This window comes from Vipera berus, assembly GCF_964194415.1.
Source record: "Vipera berus genome assembly, chromosome: 4".
In the NCBI taxonomy this organism is placed as follows: Eukaryota; Metazoa; Chordata; class Lepidosauria; order Squamata; family Viperidae; genus Vipera; species Vipera berus.
This window is the reverse complement of record NC_138206.1, coordinates 97956567-97982440: the sequence shown is the minus strand read 5'-3', so window position 1 is coordinate 97982440 and position 25874 is coordinate 97956567. Positions and strand designations below refer to the sequence as shown.

Here is a 25874-nt window from a genome sequence, read left to right as displayed (position 1 = left end):
TAGTCGGCAGTTCTTCCTTCTTCCAATATTGCCCTACTAAAAGTCTTGCTGCCGCAATTAAATTCAACATCAACTTAGTGTCCACAACAGTAGTGTCAGTAATAATACCCAGTTACTCAAATTAATTTTGAGTCCGTGGTACACTTAAACACTTTGGAATGGATTCTGAATGTGATTATTCTAAATTGCATCCAACTCCAGATTTTTCCTTACTTGTACTAGATCAATAGTCGGCTAATACTAGCTTAATATTGCTTTCCGCCGGGCCTCGCAGCTGCAACCGCCTGTCGAGCGGTAGCCGAGCCCCTTGAGATGCAGCGGGGTCAGGATCGGGACTGGAGAGACCGGCCGAGCGAAGGGAAACTTTTCCCCCTACTTCGGCGGCAACCGCCGGAGAAGGCGACCCCGCCTCCCGCCTCTCTAGCAGGGCCTCTGGGGGTGGGAGGCTCATTTGCCGGCTTTCTCGGGAGCTGAAGAGACTGATGCGACTGCACCAGTTGGAAGGCCTGCCATTGGGCTTGTTGCACAGTTGGCGTGGTTTAACGGTAAGAACACTTGCAGGGAAAATAGAGGCGGCGAATCTTTAGGCCTTTAGGCCTTCCCGCGTCCTCCTTTTCCTCCTCGCCTTTCATCGCCTGCCAGGATTTGTCGCCTTAAACAAGGCGGGCTGAAGCGTTTCTCTTCTGAAAGATTCGCAAACTCGAACCCGGGCGGGCTGCGGGTTTCCCTTCCACCTCGCCTAAAGTCCCCTGTTCCGGCTCAGCAAGGGCGAAAGCGGCCTGGATGGCAAGCGGGGTGGGCGGCTGCCTCCGGGATTCCCCCGCCTTCTTGATGCGTGGAGGCTCAACTTCAGCGTTTGCCTCCGTGAGCAGCGGGCAGAGGAAATTTTAAGGAGAATTAACCAAAGTGTCTGCTTTAGAAAGAGACTAGCTACCATACACCATCTTTTAATTATTTGATAAGCAACCTGCCAAATGCCTTAGTGGAGAATATGTCTAATTTTGAGGCGCATAGAAAGGTGCAGTAGTCTCTCTGGTGTCCTCCAGGTATTGAGGTGCACCTCGTTAAAATGTACTCCGCAGTTAGTTCTGCAATCTGTTCAGTTTCATCAGCTGGATTGGTTATATCTCTTTAAAACAAGGGGGAGTTATACAGATGTAATGCCACTTGCCTATTGAGTCACCACCTGTTAAATTCAGAAGGGGTCATCCCCTAGAGAAGAAGGGAAAAAAAATCAGCCTGGACCCACTTAGTGACATACAGAAAGATCTTGTTGGAATGAAAAATATTGGTTAACCAACAAATCCAAACAGATCAAAGAAAACAAACAAACAAAGCCCTTAACAATTTTCTCGTTGAAATCTGTTTGAAATAAAGAATTTAGAGTCACAATCCTATATATTACTATTTCAAAGATAGCCCCTCTGAGTTCTGGGAATATAATATCAAGTAAGCCTGTAGAGAATTTGGGAAAGATTTTTTTCTCTTCCATTCCATGTTTGATATATTTTCTCATCCAGAAGTACCTATATTCAATGCCCCACTTAAAGAACTTGGGGGGGGGGGAGAGAAAGGGATTCAAATACTTTATATTCAGGAGAGTCAATATATCAGCTGTTATGAGCTTTTACTTGTGTTTATGTTATCCCCCAAAAGGGAGATAAACCCTCAGCTAGGATTTCCCGTAAGCAAAGTGCGTATCTTACTGTGAAGGTAGACAGGACAGGACAGCCCAGACTAAGGCTAAATTCCTCCCCCCTCCTCAAATTCCACCTGAACATAATTCCAGGGTGGCTCTTTCACCATCTTTGCTTCAGCAATTAAACATGGGCTGTCCTTGGTTGTCATTAACTTCCCCATAAAACAATGAAGACATTATGCTTGAAAAACCCCTCAAGGCCAAAGATTAAAAGAAGACAAGAATCCTTATTCCCAGGGTACGATGAAGAATAATGAAAATAAATTGGGGGGGGGATAGAGAAATCCATTTTAATTTTCCATCCCTGGGGTCTCTTACCCTGCAGTCTGCAATGGGAAGGATAGGAGCGGGCATCACACTGCTTCCTAGTGGCCTGTCAGACTGATCATTTCCACCTCCTTGGACTAGCCAAAGTTGGGAGCAATGCTTACTTTTTGATTTTTTTCTCTCTGGGAAGAATTTGTCTGAGCTTGGAAGCTAAGTATAACAGATCCAGATAGGACTTGGAGGTTGTTATGTTTCGGGTTCAGACGAGCAGGAAAGACGCCAGGCAGATGAGTGCAGAAGAATACTTGCTTTATTCATAACTATAACTGTACTGAGGGTTAGGGGTATCCATGCAGTCTTTATATAGTCTCTCATAGTCTTAACAACCAATCAGATTGAACCCATCATTCCCGCCAAGTTAACTGCAGCCTGAACTGGGAAAAGTCCTATCTGTTTTGCTGGAGAACCGTTAGCTTCCCAGCGTACACGTGATAAGGTATTTCCTAAAGCTCAGAGGCAACGGCAAAGTCCTTACCTCCCGCTTGAAGAAAACTACCTGGGCTGTTCAGGAAGAGAGTTGGGCCAGAAGGAGAATTTCAGGGCTGGCAGCTTTCAAGTAGGCAAGACTGCTTAAGAGGACAGACTTTACTCTCATAACTGAGGGGAGAAGGACCAATTGGGACAGAACATATGACCCGATTAGATAAGCTCCTGTCCATTTAAGGACAGTCCTCTCTGCAGAGATATTGGTTCAACATCTGGGTCAAGTTGTGCCTAGGTATGGCCCTACCAAAGTAGTGCTTTTAGATGGATGGAAGATGACTCCCATAACCTCAAATGAAATATGAGCTGGAGTGATCAGACTCACCCCCTAATCTAAGACCTAAGTAACAAGAAACCTGAATTTTGTTTTGAAAAAGGTGCTTTTTCTAGGTAGTACTTGGCATCTAGCCTAGCTTTGCTTGGCCTGTTAGTTTCCCATGTGCAGGGCTTTCTTCATAGGGAGGGACATTTCGTTATATAATACCCTGCCCCATGCACGGCTGCTATTTGGACATCAAGCTAAAACCAGCAATAGGAAAACCCCAGTATGCTCAGCGAAATAAACCAATTGTACTATTACTGAGGGGGTTGGCCTGATAAGGAGCTTATTTAGCTTGGCATTTTAGCCACAGTGATTTGTAAACTGTGAGTAATGGTTGTGGTAATGTCAGAAGGTGTTGCTTGGCGCATGCTGTAGACTTTGGTCTTTGTGCTTGAATAGGCCTGCCTTTTTTTCCAGAAATAAATGTCCTGGAATAAGCAAACAAGTCTGGGGTTTTGTCTGCACATAAAACTGTGTGAAAAAATAGAAATGAAAAAGAACATTTTAAAGTAATGAATCAAATCTCTGAAAAAAGCCAAGAAAGATGGGTGGCTAATTCAATGAGATGAGGAGATTGAGAGCCAGATTACACATTGCTGTACAACAGAACAACTGGATTCACATAGAATGCAATTGGGGGAGGTGAGGGGGGATGTCTAAGACTGACTGCAAGATTTAACAAGTCAGAGGATTATCTTGGGGTACTTTTTAGGCTCCTCCCCCATCCCCCAATTTCCCACCCCTAAATTTAAATCTAAGCATTGGTTACTCAAAAGATTTCTGCACTTGGCCTGAAATGTTTGTATAGTTCAAAGTTGACCTTTGTCACTAAAACCCACTTCTGGTGCTCAAGAAGAGCTTTCATTTCCGTAGTATAAGGATCCAAACACTTACATTTTATTAAGAGGATGGCTTAAATGACTCCTTGTCTCTCTCACCTCCCACAAGTGTTTTCTATTTACCCGTTTAAGTAAACAGTGCTGCTTTCCTGGGGTGCCCGTCTAAGAGCATCTTGTAGGTCATGAAAAGGTTGAGGCCCAGTTTGCAACTCCGCATTCTGTTAATTTCTTAAGAAACACAAGTTGCGGGGCCCCGCACAAAAGGCGATGATTTAATGAGGAAAAGAAACAAACTGACTGATTGTTGGCGCTCACAACTGCCTTGGGAGTCCCTCTGGCAGCCACAAGTTGAACTCTGTGCCTTCAATGCAGTGTGCTTTTGGAGGAGAGGCTGGTCTGAATAGAGGACAAAGACAGCTTGTTCTGTTTATTTACCCTGCCTACAAGTTGGGTTAACCTCTCCTAAACAGCCGGGTTAAGCCCGTTAGCTGCCCAGCCCAGATGAGCCGCTGCTGCTGCATGGCCACTGTCATGCAAACAAGTCTTCTCAAGGCCACCCTCTCCCACCCCACCAAATTTATGCCAAGGAGAAGCCTGTGTGCAGCTGGAAGTCAAACTACTCTCCATCCATTGAGAAAATAAATCTTGCCCTATTCCCTTTGCTAGCAAGATAATTGACCAGAGGAGAGGCCCATGATTCAGATAAAAAAGGACAAAAAATTGCTTTCAATTTCAATGGGGACCAAGCTCACCCATTCCTAAGGAGTTCCTCAAAAAGGAGGAAGGCTTGATCATTGGAAGCAAAAAGAAAGAGAATTGGTGCTAATTCAGCTGGGCTGAAAGATGCTGAATGGGAGGATGGAGTAGCAAATTCCAGGAGCAAATCCAGGTGGGATTTCTTCAGTAAATTGTGGTTTAGTGTGAGGTGTGAACACAGGCTGAAAATCTGTGGTACAAAAGTAGATGATGGGTGACATGATGCAGTATGCTTTAATTTGAGTCAAGAGATGGCTTTTCAGAGTCATATTAATCAGGATCTCATACAACCAACTTGAATCCTAAGGCATATCCTGCAGGACTTACTATGCCATTGGGAGCATCTACAAGATATATGTGTGTGTGTTCAAAAAAGTCAAGATGGCTGCAATGGTGTGATTGAAGTTCCGTTCCTCTTTATGTGAATTAGGTAGGACTCCAATTATGTAGTTACATCAATCATCGCTCCCCCCCTTCCTGTATCCTATTTTACTACCTCCCCAGCTGTATTTGCATGATGCACAGAACCGCTACCTGGCCAACCACATGTGGTGGGAGTCATGATTACTTTAAGATTCAGCTTGATACATAAACCCCAAAATGATCCCAAGTGAATTAGGGTAAATATGTGAAGATAGTTGCTGTCTCTAAGATATTTGTCTGTGCAATAAAGGTACCGGTATACTCTTTTAGGGAATCATTGTCATCATCATCTTGGCTGAAGCTGTAGAGAAGCAGTTACCCAACATGTGTTTTGCAAATTGGCTCCTGAGCCTAAAGGATTTTTTTTGAAAGGGAAAAAAAGGGGGGGGGTAATTTATTGGTTTCCACCCAGGGCTTTGTTTGAAAATGTGTCATTGTGCTTTGGGAAAAACAAAACAGTAAACTATGATGTAGAGAGCCCCTGGTGGAGGCTGGAAGGAGGGACTGGTATGTTAAATGGGTCTTTTTATCATAAGACATTGCTATAAGTGCAGCTTTACTGCAAATAGGTGAGCCAATTTATAAAAGTGCTCACAAAATGGTCTCAACATTTTAAAGATACCCACCACCAGTCCAGAAAGCTGCCTCCCCTGGTTTTAAGTGGCACCATGGAAAGTGAAGTAGATTAAATAGATTAATATAAGGGGAGTAGATGAATGAATGTAGCCAAGAAATTAAAAGACGCTTGCTCCTCGGGAGGAAAGCCATGACAAATCTAGACAGCACACTAAAAAGCAGAGACATCACCCTGTCAACAAAAGTACGTATAGTCAAGGCTGTGGTCTTACCAGTTGCAATGTATGGCAGTGAAAGTTGGACCATAAGAAAGGCCGAGCGCCAAAGAATTGAGGCCTTTGAGCTATGGTGCTGGAGAAGACTCCTGCGAGTCCCTTGGACTGCAAGGCGATCAAACCGGTCAGTCCTAGAGGAGATTAACCCTGACTGCTCTTTAGAAGGCCCGATCCTGAAGCTAAAACTCAAATACTTTGGCCACCTAATGAGAAGGAAGGACTCACTGGAGAAGAGCCTAATGCTGGGAAAGATTGAGGGCAAGAGAAGAAGGGGACGACAGAGAATGAGGTGGCTGGATGGAGTCACTGAAGCAGTAGGCGTGAGCTTAAATGGACTCCAGAAGATGGTAGAGGACAGGAAGGCCTGGAGGAATGTTGTCCATAGGGTCGCGATGGGTCGGACACGACTTCGCAGCTAACAACAACAACAGATGAGTGAAGGACTTCTTTGATATAAATAGAAACACCATCTCCAAACACCAAGTCATCTCAACAGTATATTATCTCTGCATATCTCAACAGTATACTGTCTTAGTTTCACAAGGGGAATCTTTCCCAGCCATGCCCAGGACTGAACCAAAGGCTGTTCATTGCCAGTTAGATCTCTTTCTATGTTCAGCCCTGTTAGAAATATCTCTAGTTGAGCTGGAATGATCTTTTTTGCAGTGAATGGAAATGGGTCACCAGTGCATGAGGACAATTTGAGGCTGAAAAATCAGGTATATATTTGGTCTATGGACCTATAATTCTGCCACAAATCCTTCTGAGTACGTACACAAACTGCAATTTTGGATTAATCTTTCTGAGGAATTACACCCAGTTTTCTTCTCAAACTAATTTAAAACCAGACTTTACTAATATGCTCATAAAAGGCCTGGTAACTATGTCCTTCCTTTAAGGTCACATTCAAAACAGATTTCTGCAGGGCTGAAAATGCTGTAATAAGGCTATCTGCAGAGATTCAAGTAGCTCTATCATTGAGTGTTGGGGGGGGAACTCTGAAATTTACAATCTCTAATTGCTCTCACCCTTTGTGATGATACTAAAAGCAGTGCAGAGCATGTTGAAGAAAAACTAGTCTGATTCAACAGTGAGATGCTTTTTAAAAAGAACTTTTGATAAATCCCTTCTCCATAGGCATTTAGGATTACAGGGATTTACCAAACTCCACATGTTTATAAATCACGTAACCAATTCCACTTGAAAAAAAAAGAGGTGTTCATTTAGGTGGGAAGAGGTCCACATGACAGTTGTCTCTGCACAGTGAAATAGGAAAACTTCTACTTATTTAATTTTCTAAAACATCTGAAAAAAGATACAGAAGATAGTTTGAACTCCTAGCTGATGCATACAAATGTTTAATTACAAACTTCTTGAGAAGTTAACTAATCCATATTAAATGGTTTCGAGCTTGCACTTTCTATTGCAGGCAGCAAAATCCATTGGACCACAATTGTTAATTTAGATTAATTATTCTAAAAGCAATGCGTCTTCAAACTGAAAGAAGCTAAGTTGGAAATCTAGTCAGAGAGGAGATTCTACCTTTAAAAGTCACACAAAACAGTGCCAGAAAATGTTTTTTAGGAGAAAATATGCCTTTGGAATGTATGTTTTCAGTATAACCCTTAAAGCAAAATGAACAGAAGTTGAGGAAGGAATGTCTATGGATTCCTTCATACTCTATGTGTCAAGTCGCTAAAACTACCGAAAACCTGTCTTAAGACTTCTTGTGTAGAAAAGAGAATTTTAAGCAAACAGCAGTTTTTTTCTTCATTGCATAAAAAAATATGCTTGGGCCCCTTTGCTACATACCCATGAAAGATAAAGAACTTTTTCCTCCCTTGGCAACTGTGCTCTTCACAAAAAGAATTCTGAGTCAAATATTAATTGAAGTCTATTTGTCCACATCACTGATTGATTTTAATTGGTCACTTTTCCAAAGGAAACAGTTTTGCTTTCAGGTGTGTTACAACTCATTTGTCATAGGAAACAGGCTCCAATCTTTGCATTCTCATTCAGTACAAAAAATAGGCCAAAGTTGTTTGACATGTATTCTGAATTCAGTTGAAATATGAAGCATTGCACTATTCTTTCTCTCAGTATTATGTAATTTTTCTTGAAGCAGCTCTTGGAATCACTCTTCGAGAAAAGTTTATTTAGCAGCTTATTTTTTCTTGATGGCAGTAGCAAGTGTAACAATATTTTGGGCCTGTTTCAGTAATGGCATGTCTATCATGCTGCCATGGAATGTGAAGGCACCCTGCAAAGAAAAAAAAACATTCTCAAAAGAGGTCTCGGGAAAATAACATTTTAGGCTTTAGTAGTCATAATACTTGGTTGTTAGCCAAGAATCATTATATTCCACATGAATCAGAGACATATTCTACTGGTGTTAGAAAAAGTCCAGGGGTACAATGATAAAAGAAAAAAAAAGAAATGCAAAACACAGATGTAAGAAAAAAGAGCCAGAAGCTAAAATGCATTAACTGGGGAAGGAAAAGAGTTTTGATTTGTTTTGCCTGCTTCTTAACCCATATCAGAGAGAGAGTCCTCAGTTAGTAGCAGCATTTGGCTGATCTTGGTTACTCTTACAGAAACTAAGCAGGATCAGGTTGGGTTTGGGCTTGAATGGGAACTCAGAAAATTCCAGGACTGTGAAGTAGAATGTGAGCTTGGGGGGGAAAAAAGCCTGAAGACAATCTCTAACTACTTATACAGTACGTTGCTGCCGAAAAAGCAACATGCCTATTTCCTTGTAGTTATCAGGAGTCAAGCTCAAACCAGAGAAATTTTAACTTTTTTTTCTAAGACAAAATATTCTTCCTTTCTGCTCCCAGGAAAGACAGGAAGAAGTCACACGAGCTGCATAAATCAGGGCTTTTCAACCTTTTCACCCATTGTACCACTTTTAAGATATGGCAACATCCGAGTACCACCAGTCGCATAGCAAGGTGTCAAAAACCTGATGACCCCCCAAAAAAAGAAAGAAAAAAGTGATGAAGTACAGGTAGTCCTCGACTTACAACAGTTCACCTAGTGACTGTTTGAAGTTACAATGGCACTGAAAAAAGTACCCCTGAAGCCACAGCCAAGCAAGACACCTGCCTGCCCGCCCGGCTGCGTTCTTTTTCCTGTCCGAGGTTTTTATTGTGAGCATTGTTGGGGATTGGCAGCGGGGGTGGGGTGGGGTGTGTTTGGTTTTTATCCCCCCCCCCTCTGCTGGGTGGTTGCAGCAGGTTTTGGTCACTTCACATGACCCTGGGACACTGTGACCATCATAAATATGAATCAGTTGCCAAGCATCTGAATGTAAATCACAAGACCCTGGAGATGCTGCAACATTCCAGTTGATCGGCGCTTCTTCTGGGCTGGAGACTGGCGCTGATCCTGGCGCTTCTGCTGAGCCCTGACAGCCCCGAAGAAGCGCTGATCCTGGCGCTTCCGTTGAGCCCTGACAATCCTGCAGCTCTAGCCATCTCTCACTCAGGCTTGTGCAGTGCTGCCACCAGTTCAGCTCATTCCCTTCCCCTGCTACCACTTTTCTAGGATGGTCGCATACCACCTGCCAGGTGCCAATGTACCACAGGTGGTATCTGTACCACTGGTTGAAAAGCCCTGGCATAAATGACAGTAGTGATTTAATATTGAGGAGAGTGGACCCAACAATTCATTTTGCACTTTTAGCAGTCATGCCAGGTTCCAGTTTTTTGGCACTATAATACTGGTATCCATAAGGAATGTTTTCTTTTTGCTGATTAGGAACCCACAGTAATCACAGTCTTGAGTAAGGAGTATTACTATAAAACCTATTAAAAGCCCCAATATTGATATCAGAGAAGTAAAAGAGAGGTTTATGTTGTGTTCTGGGAGCTGGGCAATGGGAGAGAAGATGGAACTGACTCTGGTTTCAAATTGATAGAAGAAGGTCCACCTAGAGAAGAGGATGAGTGCTGGATTCTAGCTATTGTGAGTATTAGAACAGAATCTTATCCAAAAGGTCCACATATGCACTTCTAACTTTCTGTTACTGGGGGAAAAAAGATAATAGTGATAGATAAACTAGAGAAATAGGTCATATTTGTAACCTGCATTGGAGAACCTCTGATGCAGTTTAGAAAGCTGTAGGTAAGATTATACAAAGGTTTTTAAAGTGTAAAAAATAAAAAAGAGACCAATTTTCATTGCAGCAGCAAAATTTAGGATTGTTTGAAAAAAGAACAATAGACTACTGCAATGCTCTCTACATGGGGCTGCCCTTGAGGACCATTCAGAGGCTTCAGCTGGTGCAGAATGCGGCCTCGCGAGTTGTGATGGGGGTCTCCCGATACTCCCATGTAACACCTCTTCTCCGCGAGCTGCATTGGCTCCCAGTTGTCCTCCGGGTGAGATTCAAGGTGCTGGTGATGACCTATAAAGCCCTAAATGGCATGGGTCCGGATTATTTACAGGAGCACCTGCTGCCGGCATCAACTTCCCATTGCCCCGTGCGCTCCCACAGAGAGGGTCTCCTCAGGGTGCCGTCGGCCAGGGAGTGCCGGCTGGTGGCCCCCAGGGGGAGAGCATTCTCTGTGGGCGCGCCTGCCCTCTGGAATCAGCTGCCTGTGGAGCTCTGGATGGCTCTCGACCTTCGCTCTTTTCACCGTGACCTGAAAACCTGGTTATTCAAGCTTGCCGGCCTGGAGTGAGGGATTGGGGTTTTAAATTTAATAATTTAATTTATTTTGTTTGGGGCTTAATTTAATTTAATCTATTTTTAACTTTTGTATGTTATATTTTAATTGCCCTGTACACCGCCCTGAGTCCCTCGGGAGAAGGGCGGTATATAAATCAAATCAAATCAAATCAAATTAAATAAATAAATAAATAAATAAATAAATAAATAGTAAAAGAGTCTTACAAACATACTGTTTGGAGGAGAAATATAATCAATGTTTGAATAGAGAGAAGTGGTTCATATTATATTGAAGAAAGCTAATGCAATAACAAAAATATCCTGATATTATTAGGACTAGTAACACAAAGAAAACATACAAAGTGCTTAAATTTTCACTATAAACAGTATTGTTCATAATTAGGTTAGTTTTGCTGAAGAGTCTTATTCCAGTAGCAGACATGGGAAGAGATGTTACAACTATTTGGTTGCCCTAGGACAAACAAAATTAGATGATAGTAGGAACAAAATGCCAAAAGGAAATTGTAGTCTTGGAATTGTACTACTAAAATAATCTGTTGGAAAGCTAAAGGAGGAAAATGATGTATAAAATATCTATGAAATTACAAATGAGGATAAATATACCTTAGCTTATGAGTTTAGATACATTTGCTGAGATGACCTGAAAATCCTAAAGAACAATATGTTGTTCCAATTATTAATCTGTAGTATTACATTGACAAATAGGTTAATATTTCTATAACTCATGTAAAAATATGTTATTAATGAATTTTGTTTCTAAAACTACTTGTATTAATTGTATTAATTGTCTATTTATCTCAAGTGGCAGCTCCTTGCTGACCTTGATTAGGCTTGAAAGCTAAGTAGTGTTAATCTTGGTTAATATTTGGATGGAAAACATCCAGAAATGCTAGGACTGGTGGCTAGCATGGAAAGCTCAACAAAAATATCAGAGCAGTTCTACATTGTCTCTATGCAGGAAAACTACACTGAAGCATCCCCAAAGTTCCTAAGATCTCATGGACAAATGTGTAAGAGGAAGTTTTTTTATACATATATACTAAGAAATAATCCCATTGACTCTAAATGAATCTGTGCAGGATTGTAGCTTAGATGTAACTTTTGTCAGTGATCTGAAGATAAATCAATTAGTTTTGTTACTATTGAATCTATACCCTATCCACAGGAGCAGAGGTCCCCAACATTCAGAATTCTGAAAAAATGTCTTGAGGATTGTTCCACAATAGCTGCCATGAAAGGATGTGAACAGTTATAATATAGACATTTCCTAGAGAGAGAAAATAGGTGAAGTTCTCCTTCTGGCATGCCTTCCCAGGAATGCTTTCTGCCTTCTCAGCTTATCAATCTTTTCTTATGGCAAAGGGGACATTTCCAGGTAAAATAATGGACTGCAGCTACCGTTTTGATTTGTAAAAATATCTGTGGATTATGTGTGAGACTGGTACTTTGCTTGCCTTTATTTACCATTTAATTGTTTTTCTTAAAGAGAATCTAAATATTTTTTTTTAAAAAAATCAGGTAGAAATTCATTATGACATGAGAGGAATGCTGGAACCATTTTATGGAGTCAGGAACATTACTTTTTCCTTGTAATTCTGGTTAACTCCCTGAGCAGGGATTTGGACTAAAAGACCTCTAAAGTCACTTCCAACTGTGTTATTCTGTTAAAGCTTAAGTGTATGAAGATGAAGATATAACCAAAGAGTTAGTTCAGTTTTGTTCCAACTGGTGCTCATCTGATCCCCTGGTCTGTAAGGAATGACAGAAATTGCAGTATAGCACTACTGACAATAATAGATTGGAGAAGCTGCTAATAGTGTCTCTCACAGAACTGTAGACATAAATCATTAAACTTTAAAGTTAACAGAAAAACAGAATAACAGAGTTGGAAGGAACCTTGGAGGTTTTGTAGTCCAACCCCCTGCTCAGGTGGGAAATCCTATACCATTTCAGACAAATGGTTGTTCAATCTCTTCTTAAAAACCTCCAGTGTTGGAGCACCCACAACTTCTGGAGGCAAGTCGTTCTACTGATTAATTGTTCTGTCAGGAAATTTCTCCTTAGTGTGGTCTTAACCAAGGCATTATAAAGTGATATTAACACTTTATGTGATTTTAATTCTATCCCTCTATTAATGCAGTTGATTATATTTTATTATATTATATATTATATAATTTATAATTATATAACAAATATTTATATGACACTATATATATATATATATGTGTGTGTGTGTGTGTGTATATAGTTATATATTATATGACATAATTATTAACTTATATGATATATATATATACTATCAATATATAACACTTTATATATTATATGACATAATTATTAACTTATATGATATATATATATATATATATATATATATATATATATATATATATATATATATATACATACATACATACATACATACATACATACATACAGTATATATGTGTGTGTGTGTGTATAAAAAAATGATGTTTATTATATTTGAAAACAATTCTTGCCAAATATAACTCCTCCACCCTTTTAAAAAAAATAATCCTAGCCAGGTCAGAAGAAAGAAGTCATGCTTTCTTCTCCTGTGTGAACATCAACATAACTCTGTGCAAGCCAAAATAAGAATAGATAGTATCAGAATACAGAAGAAGAGTTGGAAATGACCTTGAAGGTCTTCTAGTCTAACCCACTTCTCAAGCAGTAGACTCTATACCATTTCAGAAAAATGGCTGTCCAATCTCTTCCTAAAAATCTCCAGGGATGGAGCACCCACAACCTCTGGAGGCAAGCCGTTCCACTGATTAATTGTTCTAACTGACAGGAAATTTATCCTTATTTTTAGGTTGGATCTCTGCTTGATTAGTTTCCATCCATTGCTTCTTAAAGGTAAATATAAAAGCTTTCCATATAATGAGAAAGACTTACCGTATTTTCCGGCGTATAAGACGACTGGGCGTATAAGACGACCCCCCAACTTTTGAGATGATTTTCAAGATTTTTCGTCTTATACGCCGGAAAATCAGCGAGCCCGGGAAGGCACGCCCTCCCCTCTCACTGTGGAGGAAGCAGGGCAGGCTGGCGTCTGGCGGGAGCCGGCAGGGCAGTCCTGCGCACGCGCGTGCACGCAGGACTGCTCTGCCAGCTCCCGCCCGACGCTCTTCCCTCTTGGGGCAGCATCGCTCCCCGGCTCCTAAGGAGTCCTCGGGGATGCTGCCTCAAGAGCCATGGCAGGCGCCTCACGCTCTTCCCTCTTGAAGCAGCATCGGCGGAGCCGTCCGGTGTCGGGCGGGAGCCAGCAGGGCAGTCCTTCCCTCTTGAGGCAGCATCCCCGAGGACTCCTTAGGAGCCGGGGAGCGATGCTGCCTCAAGAGGGACGAGCCAGCTCCCGCCCGACATTTCCTACCAGTATTTTATCTTTACCTGTTAATATTGCTTATCTTAGTATTGTCTGCTCCAAAGAAGGAAAAGTATTCTGGGAAATTTAATAGCAGCATTGTGAAAGCATATGTGAAAGAATGACAAATATTTTGATGCTGATATTGCTAGACCTCAACATATTTTACTTCAAAATACATTAAAATTACTTCTGAGTAAACAAATGTAAGATTTTTTTCAGTCATAGAGGTGCCCATAGCCTTGATCAAGCTGCAGAATAAGGAGGTTCATGGAGATATTGTTGCTACAAAAAGTAAGCAAGCTAGGAAGGATGTGAAGGAAGTCAAATTAAATTGGCAGTAAGTCAAATGTCTCTCTTACTTCATGTCTCTTACCTATAGACTGAACGGGGTAAAATGAATAATTTTCAGTCAAGCTTTAGTGGTAACTGGTTTAATTTTAGCAAAATCCCTGCTAAATACAGTGAAACAAAATGTGGGACTGCTGCCATTTCAATAAGTTGAAATGGTATTTGGGCTGTACGGCTTTCCTTCGAATTCTCTTGGTATGCTCCGAGAAGACCATATGGCCAGAACATTAGCTCTTTTGCTCTGCCCTGCTTTGGAGAAGAAAGAAGACAGCTTGACCCCCCTTTATACCTGGAGCTCCGGGGGTGGGGGGAAATGCCAGGTAAGATTTGGAAGGTATGGCTTTGTGGCCTTCTTGCTACAAGGCCTTTTTGCAGCCTATTACACTCTGTGGCTGAGTGTGATGCTGGGAGTTGGATCTGAAAGACAGAATTTTTCAACATTTTGCCCATCTTTTCAAACCTGAAAATTTGATTGTGGCAGGATAGATCAAACAACATCAGATGTAAAAATATGATTGTTTTCATACACTTTATCTTTGTACAAGCTGGGAAGGATGTCTCAGATATGCCTAAGTACTCAAGTACTTGGTGATTCAGTTGTAGATCAGATGCTATGTATGAATGTGGCCTTAGTTTCTAAGCCGGAGAAAAAGATTCAAAGCCAAACATCTCTCCCTAGGAAATTTCCTGCCAATGAATAAACAAGACTTGCAGAATTTGCTGCCTTTGAGCTACATGCAGTAGTCATTTCTGTTATGTCTAGTGGTGGGAGTGATGGCAACTGTAGTCCAACATTTCTGGAGACAACACAAGTTTGGATATTGATAGGTCATCTGTGATGAGAGGGAACCATTAGCTTGAGTCAGTATGAGGCAGCTTCATGTTACTCTTTGTGACCAGAGGCTGAATGAACAACTAGGCTAAGTACTCTACAGAAATACTCCCTGAGCTAATTAAAGTTTCAGTTCCCTAGTATTTTGTTAGTGTGAAAAATATTCCCTTCTTGATCAGTACTTATCAGAGTGTAGTGTCCTCCATAGAGAGGAACTTCCATAGGTGGAAGCATCTAGTCAACCTTCTCAGTGGCTGTGATCTGGTTAGAACGTGGAATTTCAAAACTTTAAAGAAGTGGTTTTTTAAAAATATTTTTTGAAAGCAAAGCACTGCACAGCAAACTGCATGAAATCCTTGAAGGGATAAAGAAATGGTCTTTTAACAATTGATAATTTGATAATCTGCATACCACTTTTAATCAAAGTATGTATTTCCCAAACATGGCCCAAGGCCTAATTGTAGTGAAAATTGTTTGCATTGGAGTAATTAGTTCAGGCAGTTACAGCTTACAGACTGAATTTCATCCACATCTTGATCACCTCAATCCTAATGTCCCATCCTGCCATTATTTCCTTCACACTCGAGCTCCTGAAGCCTCGTATTTTCCCTTTCTAGTGAAAAATATTGGCTCATTGAGGTTTATCATACCCCCAGGACATTCTTGTACACACAAAACTCTAATTTCATTTGAGGGAATGTTTTGAAATATTCCATTAGACAAGAACTATTTGTTTTCCTTTGATTGTATTTCCTCTTAATTTTTCAGATCCCCATTAGACTATTTTAAATTTGTGATGATTCAGAAAACAATGTTGAAATATAGTTGCATATAACATATGTTCAAAATGTCTGTTTCCTCCCAGCAAAGCAAAATATACATATGCACATACCCCTTTACGTTTTTCCTTTCTCTAGGTTTCAAATAAACACCAGCTCAGCTGTAGAAACAAGAATGCATTTCCTATTTCAGACTGCACTGCAATCCTCTAGGGATACGCATGTGAAAATTTATGTTTTAATTATGCAATTAAATGAAATTACGGTATTTCATTTTTAATAGTTCCAATTTGCTGTTGAAGTAAACAGTTGGGCAACCTCTGACCCTTTGAAAATGTAGTAGCAAAATTTATATAGGACCTGCTAAGATTATATTGCATATTGGGTGACTAATCCTGTAGCGCTATGGTGTAGATTATTTGTTAATATATATTCAGGCCTTAAGATAAGAATCCTTGGTGGAGATGGGACTGAAATCCATGTTTTTTCAAATACAACTTTGATCAATATTTTATACACAAAGATCTTTACACTTAAAAGTCTTACTTTAACCAAGAAAAAATTACTAATAATTATTTTACTAATTTGAAGAATTTATTTGGGGTCAATTGCAATTCTTTCCCAAAACACTAAAGAATTGTTTAATGTTCAGAATTCTACTTGGACAATTCTACTAGCTATTGTCCAGGTATTTTTAGATAAATCTTGCAATATGAAAACTGGTAATCTTAAATTTTCAGAAGGCTGTATTCAGAGCATATTTGTAATGTGCCCACTATTATGTCAAATATTTAATAACAACAACAACAATAATATAATTATTATTATTAATAATAATAATAATAATAATAATAATAATAATAATAATAATAATAATAATAATAATAATAATAATAATAATTGAGTGTTCAGTTGACTGAGTTTCAACAACAACATCCCTTCAACTTTAGAAATCAGGACCTTCCTATTATTAACAGCAAGATGAAAATGAAAAATCCAAAGCAGGTTTAAATTGTAAAGGGAATGTTAGAAAAGATGTGATACCAGTAGCAGGTTGACAATGTTCTATCATTTAACATGTCTCTATAAATAAAATAGTAGCATATTATTCAAGAGCACACTCAAACAGCTATCAGAACAAATGATGCAGTTAAACATGTACAATGATGATAGACTGAAATTTTTCATTTTGGCATTTAGCTGTTTTATGCCTGTAATGGTTCTTATACACTAAGTGGCACTTTGTATAACATGAAAGCTCTTACCTCTACTGTCTTCCTCTTAGCTAATTAACAGGGTATTTCTGTTTTCTGCTTAAATTACTAACACATTATTCAAAATTAAATGCATTAAAATTTATTTCAAAACTGATGCTGAAAATATTATTTTAAAAGGCTATAAAATAATGATGAAAATTTACATACACTAATAATGTGATACTTTGGGGCAAATTAATCATGTTATACTTTTATTTTACTGTGAATTGTTTTGAGAATGTTTTAGAAAAGGATAAAAATTGTACAGATTTCAGTTTTTTAAATTGCAGTAGGTAGAGTTATTGTATTATTTAAATCTCAAGAAACATACAGTGCAATGAATGCATGCTCCTTTAGAATATGTTTTGAAAGAATTCTCCTTACATATTTATTTCTTATGAATGTAAATTTAGCAAAAACATATAACTGAAGAATATCAGTTAAATATTGATTTGTTCAGCTTTTTATAGGAAGTTGTATGAAGGGAAGATATATAGTATACTATTTAAGGTTTAAATAAAATATGCTTTATTACTCTTTTTGAATGTTTTTAATAGTAAAAGTTTTTAGTGGATGTCTAAAATTTCAAAATGATCATAATGTTAGAATCAGAATATCTTAGTTAAAATATCCTATCATATTTCAGATTCCCTCAAAGTAAATATTTATGACAAATCATGTTTGCTTTATGTAAATATAAATAATTGTTCAGTGATAGCATCAAACTTAGTTTTCTAAGAATTTCCAATTAACAATGAGCTGTAATTTCAGAAGTTGAAGATTAGCAGTTTATTGGAGAGCAGAGTAGTCATTCTAATCCTTTTTCCAGACTTTCAGTTTTGATTAATGCACACACACATATGTAAACATGTTCACATTTTTCTCCTCATGCAAGGCTTAACAGTATCAAACTACAGTTCTGTTCCTGCTTCACTGAAATGTAAAGCTTTGTCTTAATAAAAGAAAGAGGAAGAAACAAAGTGGAGAAGGTGGCATTTTAATATTAGTGTCTGCTTACAAAGAAAACAAGAGTAATATATTAATATAATTGAGGACAATGCACACAATTTTCAGTTTAAGATACCGTAGTTATCTATGTTAAAATGGAACATTTAAAAATTAGATTCCTTATCATGAAAATTGTGATAAAAAAATTCCCTTTGGGGAAATTAAGTAGTCATATCTTAATTAATTTTTCAAAAATCAGATTTTTAATTCTCGTACTTTCCAATTTTGATTAAAGATTCCCAGGAAACATTCTGTTTCAACCCACTGAATGACACTAGGCTATTAGAGAAGACAGTGCTAACTTTCTCACTTGCTTTGATGAGGTTCCCATTTAATGCTAGAATGAATATCTAGTGCCATATTTATAAATAGCACGTTAATAGCAGGTCACACAGAAGGTTCAATTTCCATGACTACATTTTATAGGCAATTGCAAAGCAGGTAAGAGAGACAAGATGCTCTGTAAAAGAGTCTTTAACTATCTCTCCTTAACTGTAGATCATTTATCTCAATTTATTTCAAAATCATCCTAAGTAAGTTCCAGTATTAATACACCAATAGTCTGAAGGGACCTGTAGCTAAAACATCTTTGGAATTACTTGATAATGTTTTATTTATGAGAATTCTAGTTATCCAGCTGCAATGATACTGTGGTCATTTAGGCCATAGCTCAGGAAGAGTTTGGTACTGAAAAGGTCCACATTTCGACAATACAAAGAATATAAAATGTCAATAGCTTATGAGATCTAAGTATTTCTTTAAAATAGAGAATAGAAGACATAACAATGCAATCCCTATTCTGCATACTGTATATTTTCATAGCTCAGTTTAATGTTAATGGGTTTTTTATAAGAGATAGCCAGAAATCCATATGCACTTGTGGGGTTTTCTGTGTAGCTATGTATGTGCGTACTTGGCTTTACTAAGAATATTGTATTCTGGCAATGAAATATTGGGTAAATTGCACCAAAAAGATCACACTTTTTCTTCTGCACTTCTGGACAACTTTGCCGGCTTGATAAGCATGTCAGATTTGGCTTTTTCTAAAAGAAGCACATTTAATTCCAACTCCTCCCCACCCCAGTGGTAAACTGCATTCTAGCAAATAACCTGTAAGATAATTAGCTGAAAACGCTGTAGCTAGCATAAAATTTTCCTTCAGGCGACCCCTAATTTAAGTGTTACTGGCACAAAGTGAAGACAGATTGTGCTTTATCACCACAATGTTTACATAGCAGAAACCCACAGAGCAGGCAACACGAGATTCAATGATGCACTAAATTAGGAACAATCATATATGAGTGCTACTATGCTGTCTTTAATATTAAAAGAACCTTCAGACATAAAATAGGTTTTCATGTATTCTGACTTCACTTTGCAATAAAAGTGCCTCCACCTTGTCAGGAACTCTGTAGTTTGTGCATAGAAAAATAACTAGTACCTGCTATTTGGGCAGAGCAGGCAAAAAAAATCCCCCTAAAACAAGTGTGTATAATTAAATAATGCTCTTGAAATTAGCTGGGTATTTTGTAAGGTGCCCTATAAATTTTACCGAAAGGCTGCAAAGAATCCCTCACTGTGAAGAAAGAAGCACTGATTTTCAATTATCACTTTAACAAATATCTTAGTAAGATAAAACTCAGTATAACCTTAGTGGAATGAACTAACTGGAGGATAAATATCTAATCTACATTTATTTAAAAGATTAGAAATGCAATGATTTCAGGAAGATTGTTTTCATTTTTAGCCAAGATGGCATAAATTTTGACACAACACTGTCTCCCAACATCAGTGTCCTGGATAAAAATTCTATTATTCAATGTGTTTGTGTGTGTGTGTGTGTATGTATATATATGTGTGTGTATATATATATGTGTGTGTGTGTGTGTGTGTGTGTGTTACTGTATCTTTAAACAGGTTCATCTAAATTCCCCAATGAGCACTTGACGCTGATTTTCATTTGAATCCAGATTCTAAGTCTTAAAGAAAATGTTTTACCTTTCCTACATGCTGATGTTCTTCAAAAGCTGTAATCAGTTCCTGTGCCCACTTTATTTTTTCAAGGCTTGGGGAGAATTGTTCCTGGACAATGGCAACTTGATTAGGGTGGATCACCTGCTTACCTATAAACAAGATTAATAACCATAGTGTCAGCATTAACAAGCAGATGCTCCAGTAAAATGTTGTAATTGCTAGTTCTGCATGCATATGCGTCTTTAACAGTTTCCCATTACTACTACTATTACCACTAGAACTATCATCATCATCATCATCATCATCATCATCATCATCATCATCATCTTAAAATTAGCTCCAGTTTGAAATTTAACCTGTTCGGCAAATTCTTATTCAAACCAGAATTTAAATTAATTCTGAAATTAACTTCTGTACCCAAACATAAAGCACATAATTTTAAAGAAGTACATTGAAAATATTCCTTATGTTATGTAGTTAATATCAATACAGACTTATGGTTATTTATTTTATTTATAGCTTATTCCATCTCAAATGAATAGTTTCACAAATGTTAGACAAATGTTCTCTTAATGAAATGATAACATGGCTTATGTTTTTTCTAACATGATCACGATTTTGCTCTTGCTTGGCCAGCTGAGGGAAATACATAAAATTTAACTAAAAGTCCTCAATGAATTAATATTTTATATTTTTTCTTTACAATTTTGTGATTACAAAGTAGTGTGTGAGTTTCATTTTTTTAAAAAAGTATCTTCAGTATACAGTACTTGGAAATACTGAAAAATGACTGAAATATTTTTCTTGAACAAGAAAAACAATTAAAAATAATTTAATTATACCAAGTACTTTTAAGAAGTAATATTTTTTCTTTATAAGGGATTATACTTAGGAGAAATTATTTGTCAGGAAAAAATATAAAATTCTTTCAGCATTTTGACTTTCAATAGTATAGTGGATAATTTTATCCATAGTATATAATCATAATTTTATATGTAGAGTAATTATTACTTATTTTATTTTAAAAATTCTAAGGGCAAAGAAAACTTTGTTTTTAATGATCTGCTTTTACTTTAAAAAGATTTAGGGTCAATTTTGTCCACTTCTTTAAAAATTTATTAATATAGAGATCTGTTTTATGCTTCTTAGATACCCTTTAGAAATCCCAGCTTGCTTTATTTTATCAGATATATTATCACTTATAATTGAGGTATTTGTAATGTGAGATTCAGCTGCTCCATAACTTTCATGTAGATTTATTTTCAGCTGTTCAAATGCTAATTTGTAAAACATGATTCCTCTAAAAACATTAGTATTCTGCTCAAATGTTGATTATTCCAAATTAAGATATTTGAACGTATGTCACAAGAATGAATAACATACTTATGTACTGGATTTGCACACTGTTAAATTATAATTTCAGAATAATTTTGCACAAATATTTCATGATGAATGCCCCAATAATATATATTTCAAAAGAAGCATTGTATTTCAAAACAGGGATCCCTACATTACTGTTAAATTATCTTTCAAATTGAGACATTTTTTGTTTTGAGAAAAATGTGAATGGAATTTAAAAATATCATGGCAAAAGGCCTTCCATTTATTAAGATCAGCAAAAATATAAAAAACTGCAATTGCATGTTATTGTTCCTTGTATATACAAAAACCTTGTGGACTTAAGTGTCCAACAGAATTCGTTGGAGACAGTCATGACTAACATATAGACTTCATTGATCTTAAATGGCTTCCTGTTAATATGGCTAATTCTGAATTCAACCCAGGGTCCTAATATAAATCCCTGGGCTATAATGATTAACAGTTATCAAGCATGGCCTTAAAAAAACTACTGCATTTCAGAGTGTTGATTAAATGTAATGGAAGTTATATGTATTGGGGTCTTATATCTATTTCATTACTAGGGCAATATAGGACAAAGAGTAGCATGGGATTTACACTTAATGCATACTATTATACAGTAAAAGATTTAAGGTAAAAGAAGGAATTTGAAAACCATTGGTAGGAACTAACAATGATATTTTTAAAAAACAAATATTTTTGGTGTCAAATAAATTTGGCAGGGGCATGCAGAATTACAAAACATAGATACTATGAGTCAGTGATCTTGTATGTTTGTATACCTTGTATATTTGTATGAAATTCAAATTTTCATTTATTACTAATGAATGTGAAAAGAAAACGAAGTCATATTTCTTTCACCATAGTAATTCTGAAAAGTTCATTATGAATATTTTTCACAAGAACATTTTAACTAGAATTGCAGAAATGCAACTTCCAGATGAGGACCTATGGCAAGTTAGATGTCCCTATGAGTGGCTCCATGAGCAGCGACATCACCACAGGTAAATAAGCGACCAGGAACCAGGTTCTGGCTGGAACAAATCTTTCAAAAAGAAGAAGAGTTTGGAGGATTGTCCATTTATGCCCTAGCAGAGCTACTCCTCACAAGGAGACCAAAGGAATTGAGTTTCTTGTGGCAAATTGCAAGTTGAGCATCTTAGGAGTCAAGAGATTATAAACATACCTTAATTGCTAAACAGCCTTTATAGCAGGGGTCTTCGAACGTGACCCTTTTATGACTTGTGGACTTCAACTTTCAGAATTCCTCAGCCAGGCACGCCTGGTTGCGGAATTCTGGGAGTTGAAGTCCACAAGTCACAAAAAGGTCAAGTTTGAAGACCCCTGCTTTATAGACTTATAACTGGCAAAAACCTCTCTTCTTTAAATAACTTTGGATTTTATTAATTTACAATCTAAGAGAGAGATTCCAAACAACAACTCTCAAGACTCTTGGTGACGTCTTCTTTTTGGAATTAACAAGATTGTGATTCAGGAAGGTTTTAAATGGATAAAGGGGTCTATGATACATTTTATATTCTGATGAAAGTGGTTTTTAAAAACAGTAAAATTAGACAGGCTGGACCTTCATGGGAATACAGATTATTATTAAGGACAGTAGATGATTGGTGGCTGGCACTACCTACTATGAAGGAATGGCTACTGAAATTGACAAATCTTGCTGAGATAGATAAAGTAGCATCTTTCATTAGAGGAAAGACAATATCCACATTTATTGGTGACTGGAAATCCCTATCAACTTTTAACTTTTTATATTCCTTTTTTATTTTTCACTTTTTCTGTTTTAACTTCATTTGTTGTAGTTCTTATTAGTTCTAAAAACTTTTAATAAAAATTATCTTTAAAAAATTAAAAACTATTAGAAATTATGGGTTCTGAAATTATATTAAATTTCAACTAACTTTTTTTTTAAAAAAATGTGTGTATATGCATACTTTTTACTACATTTGAAAAATGTGTCCATAACAATTAAAGGGAAAAAGCCTTGAGGGATGTTTCAAGCATTAGTTCAATGATACAGATTTTGTTTTAGTTTCTTCCAATAAAGCAGTCATGTCAAACTTGCAACGGCATGTGACATCATGCAACGTATCAGGACTGTTTTGCCATTGCCGGCAATGGGGTGGGTATGGCTTCCACTTGATGCGTCCGGCCCATGGGCCGGCAGTTTGACACCCCTGCAATAAAGGAAGAAGGCTTTGATCACACAGCTGAAATTGTCATCTTGATACTCCCTCTCCCGTACATGCTTACATATGGATCCTTCCTATCAAAGTCATTCTTAGCTGACATTACTGATAGCCATGGTAAAAACTATCACACTTTTCTGATAATATTGCTCCAACTGTAGTTTTAAACAGAAGAAATCCTGTCCAATAGATGCTAATATGCAAATGTGTTGCTTTCTGCTTTTTTATGTTGTTAGTGTAAAGTTAAAGAGGAAGCTGGAAGAAACAAGGTTTTAAACTGTACGTTAGATGAGAAAGTTAGATGATAGCAAACCATCCCACCTCTGCTGCAATATTTTCAAGAAATTATTCTGGTGGGACAAGAAGTTGAATCATATCCTCATGTATTTACTTCTTCATTCAAAAATATCTTGAAATGGCTTAGCCCAATCCTACACAGAACCAGATAGGATTGCAGAATTTAACCTTTATTTGAGGATAAAATAGTAAACTGATACTTGGAGGTACATGCTAACAAATACATTTCTTGAGTAAGTTATTTGATTTGATTTGATTGTAACAGATGGCTGGTTGGTTAATCATTTCAAGGTTCTGAACTGATAGTGGTAAAGTTGAGGTCCAGTGGCCATTTTGAGAATGTATTATAAAGGACTTTTAATAGCATCTGGACCTGCCTGCCATTGGTATTAATTCCCCAGTTAGTTATGTGTTATCAAATTCAAAATTTATGGTAATTATGTGGACAAATGCTTGATATCTTGACCTGCCTTTAGTCTCAACTTGTAGCTCTTCCAGGGACAGATCTGTAATTTCTTTGATTCATCCATCTTTTTATTATCTGTTGTCTTCTCAAACTTGCCAGGCATAGTTGATTTTTTTAGTCCCTTATCTATCAGCTTGAATCACATGTCCAAAGTATGTGAATTTTTGCTTGCTGTTTCTACTTCAAGAGAACCGTCAGTCTTTATTTGATGTGGAGTTTTTCTTGCATTCCATGGTACCCTCAGAAAATATCTCTAGACTGATAATTTGAAAGCATCTTGTTTCATTCTTTCTTAATGTGCAACCTTTCATACCCAGAGGCCGCTGGGAAGACCAGTGCTTTAACTGTCTTGTTCTTTGCTGTGGTAGAAATATCCTTGTTCTTCATGATCTTTTCTTCAACACAATTAGATATCTTTTTCACTTCATTGCTGTTAGGTTCAAGTGAACTTATAATTAGGTAGGCTGGTTCACACTAACAGCATTTGCAATATTATACCTTAAGTCTGATTTTTCACTTTCTCTTTTTTATTTATTGTGAAAGTTTTTTCTAAGTCTTGCTTGTTTTTAGCTTAAACAATAGTGTCATCTGCATATCTCTAATAGTTAGTGTTTGGGACCCTGATATAAATAACATCATTTCCAAGTCTGCAATCCATGTTGGAGTCCCAAATACTAACACGCAATGACTGCAAATTATCACAATAATCATTGTAAATTAAACAGAACTGGGATAATATCCTTTTCCCCCACAATCTATAACTTTGCATTATACAATGAAGTAAGCTCCACTTCCTTTTTGTATTCATTTCCTCTATTATGTGTTTTCAACACATTCACTTTCTGTTCTTGTGCCTCTGCCTTTTTTTGAAACTTAATAGTTCATTTGGCTTTATTCTCTTTCCATATTTGGTATTATTGGTTTTTACTAAGATCCTAGGCTAAAATGTTTTGGTGTGAGGAATCAGTACAATAAGTCAGTAATTTGTACATTCCTTTTTATTTCTCTCTTCTTCAGTTAGGTATAACCTCCAATTATTTCCAGTCTCTAGGCTGGTCTCTTTCCATATTTGTTGACAAGAGGGTCTTTTCCAGTTACTCAATGTGTCTCAAATAAGCATATTTTTGTCAATATCATTTCATACTTTAATTTATATAAGGGTTCAGTACAACTTTTCCACCTTCATTTGTTCTAATAGACTTCTACTGTAATTAATATTCCTTACTTCAGCTGTACATTTTCTTATGATTTCTAAGATTTTCTTAAAAGTACCTCTCGAGTTCCTCTGCTTGGTGACATTCTTGATCAAGGTATTTATTCTTCTCTTTTCTTGCTTGACATTAAAAGGTGTTGATCTTCTTGTTTTCCAGGTGTTTTTTTTGGTTTTAAGGAAAGCCGTTGATCTGATCGTATGTTCTGTTCTGACCATCTATTTTTGGCCGTATGTTCTCCAGGTCAAAGCATCCTGGCAACCTTATTTCTAAGTGACTCTAATCATTCATCATCATTCAATCCATAATATATACCTGGAACTTGTTTGAATGTTTCAGCCATGTTCTTA

At 37.4% G+C, this 25874-nt stretch overlaps 1 protein-coding gene across 2 annotated transcripts in view; it reads right to left on the bottom strand.

Moving 5' to 3' along the window:
• Positions 1-7614: 7614 nt before the first annotated feature.
• Positions 7615-25874, bottom strand: part of CLYBL (citramalyl-CoA lyase) — a gene marked incomplete at its 5' end in the record, with an annotated part of 182351 nt that continues 164091 nt past the window's right edge. For both annotated transcript variants that reach the window (XM_081326965.1, XM_081326966.1), the window contains 2 exons: positions 7615-7960; positions 20006-20130. In XM_081326965.1, the coding sequence (XP_081183091.1) occupies positions 7865-7960; positions 20006-20130 (221 nt within the window). In that variant the 3' untranslated portion in view covers positions 7615-7864. The remainder of the gene's footprint in view (positions 7961-20005; positions 20131-25874) is intronic.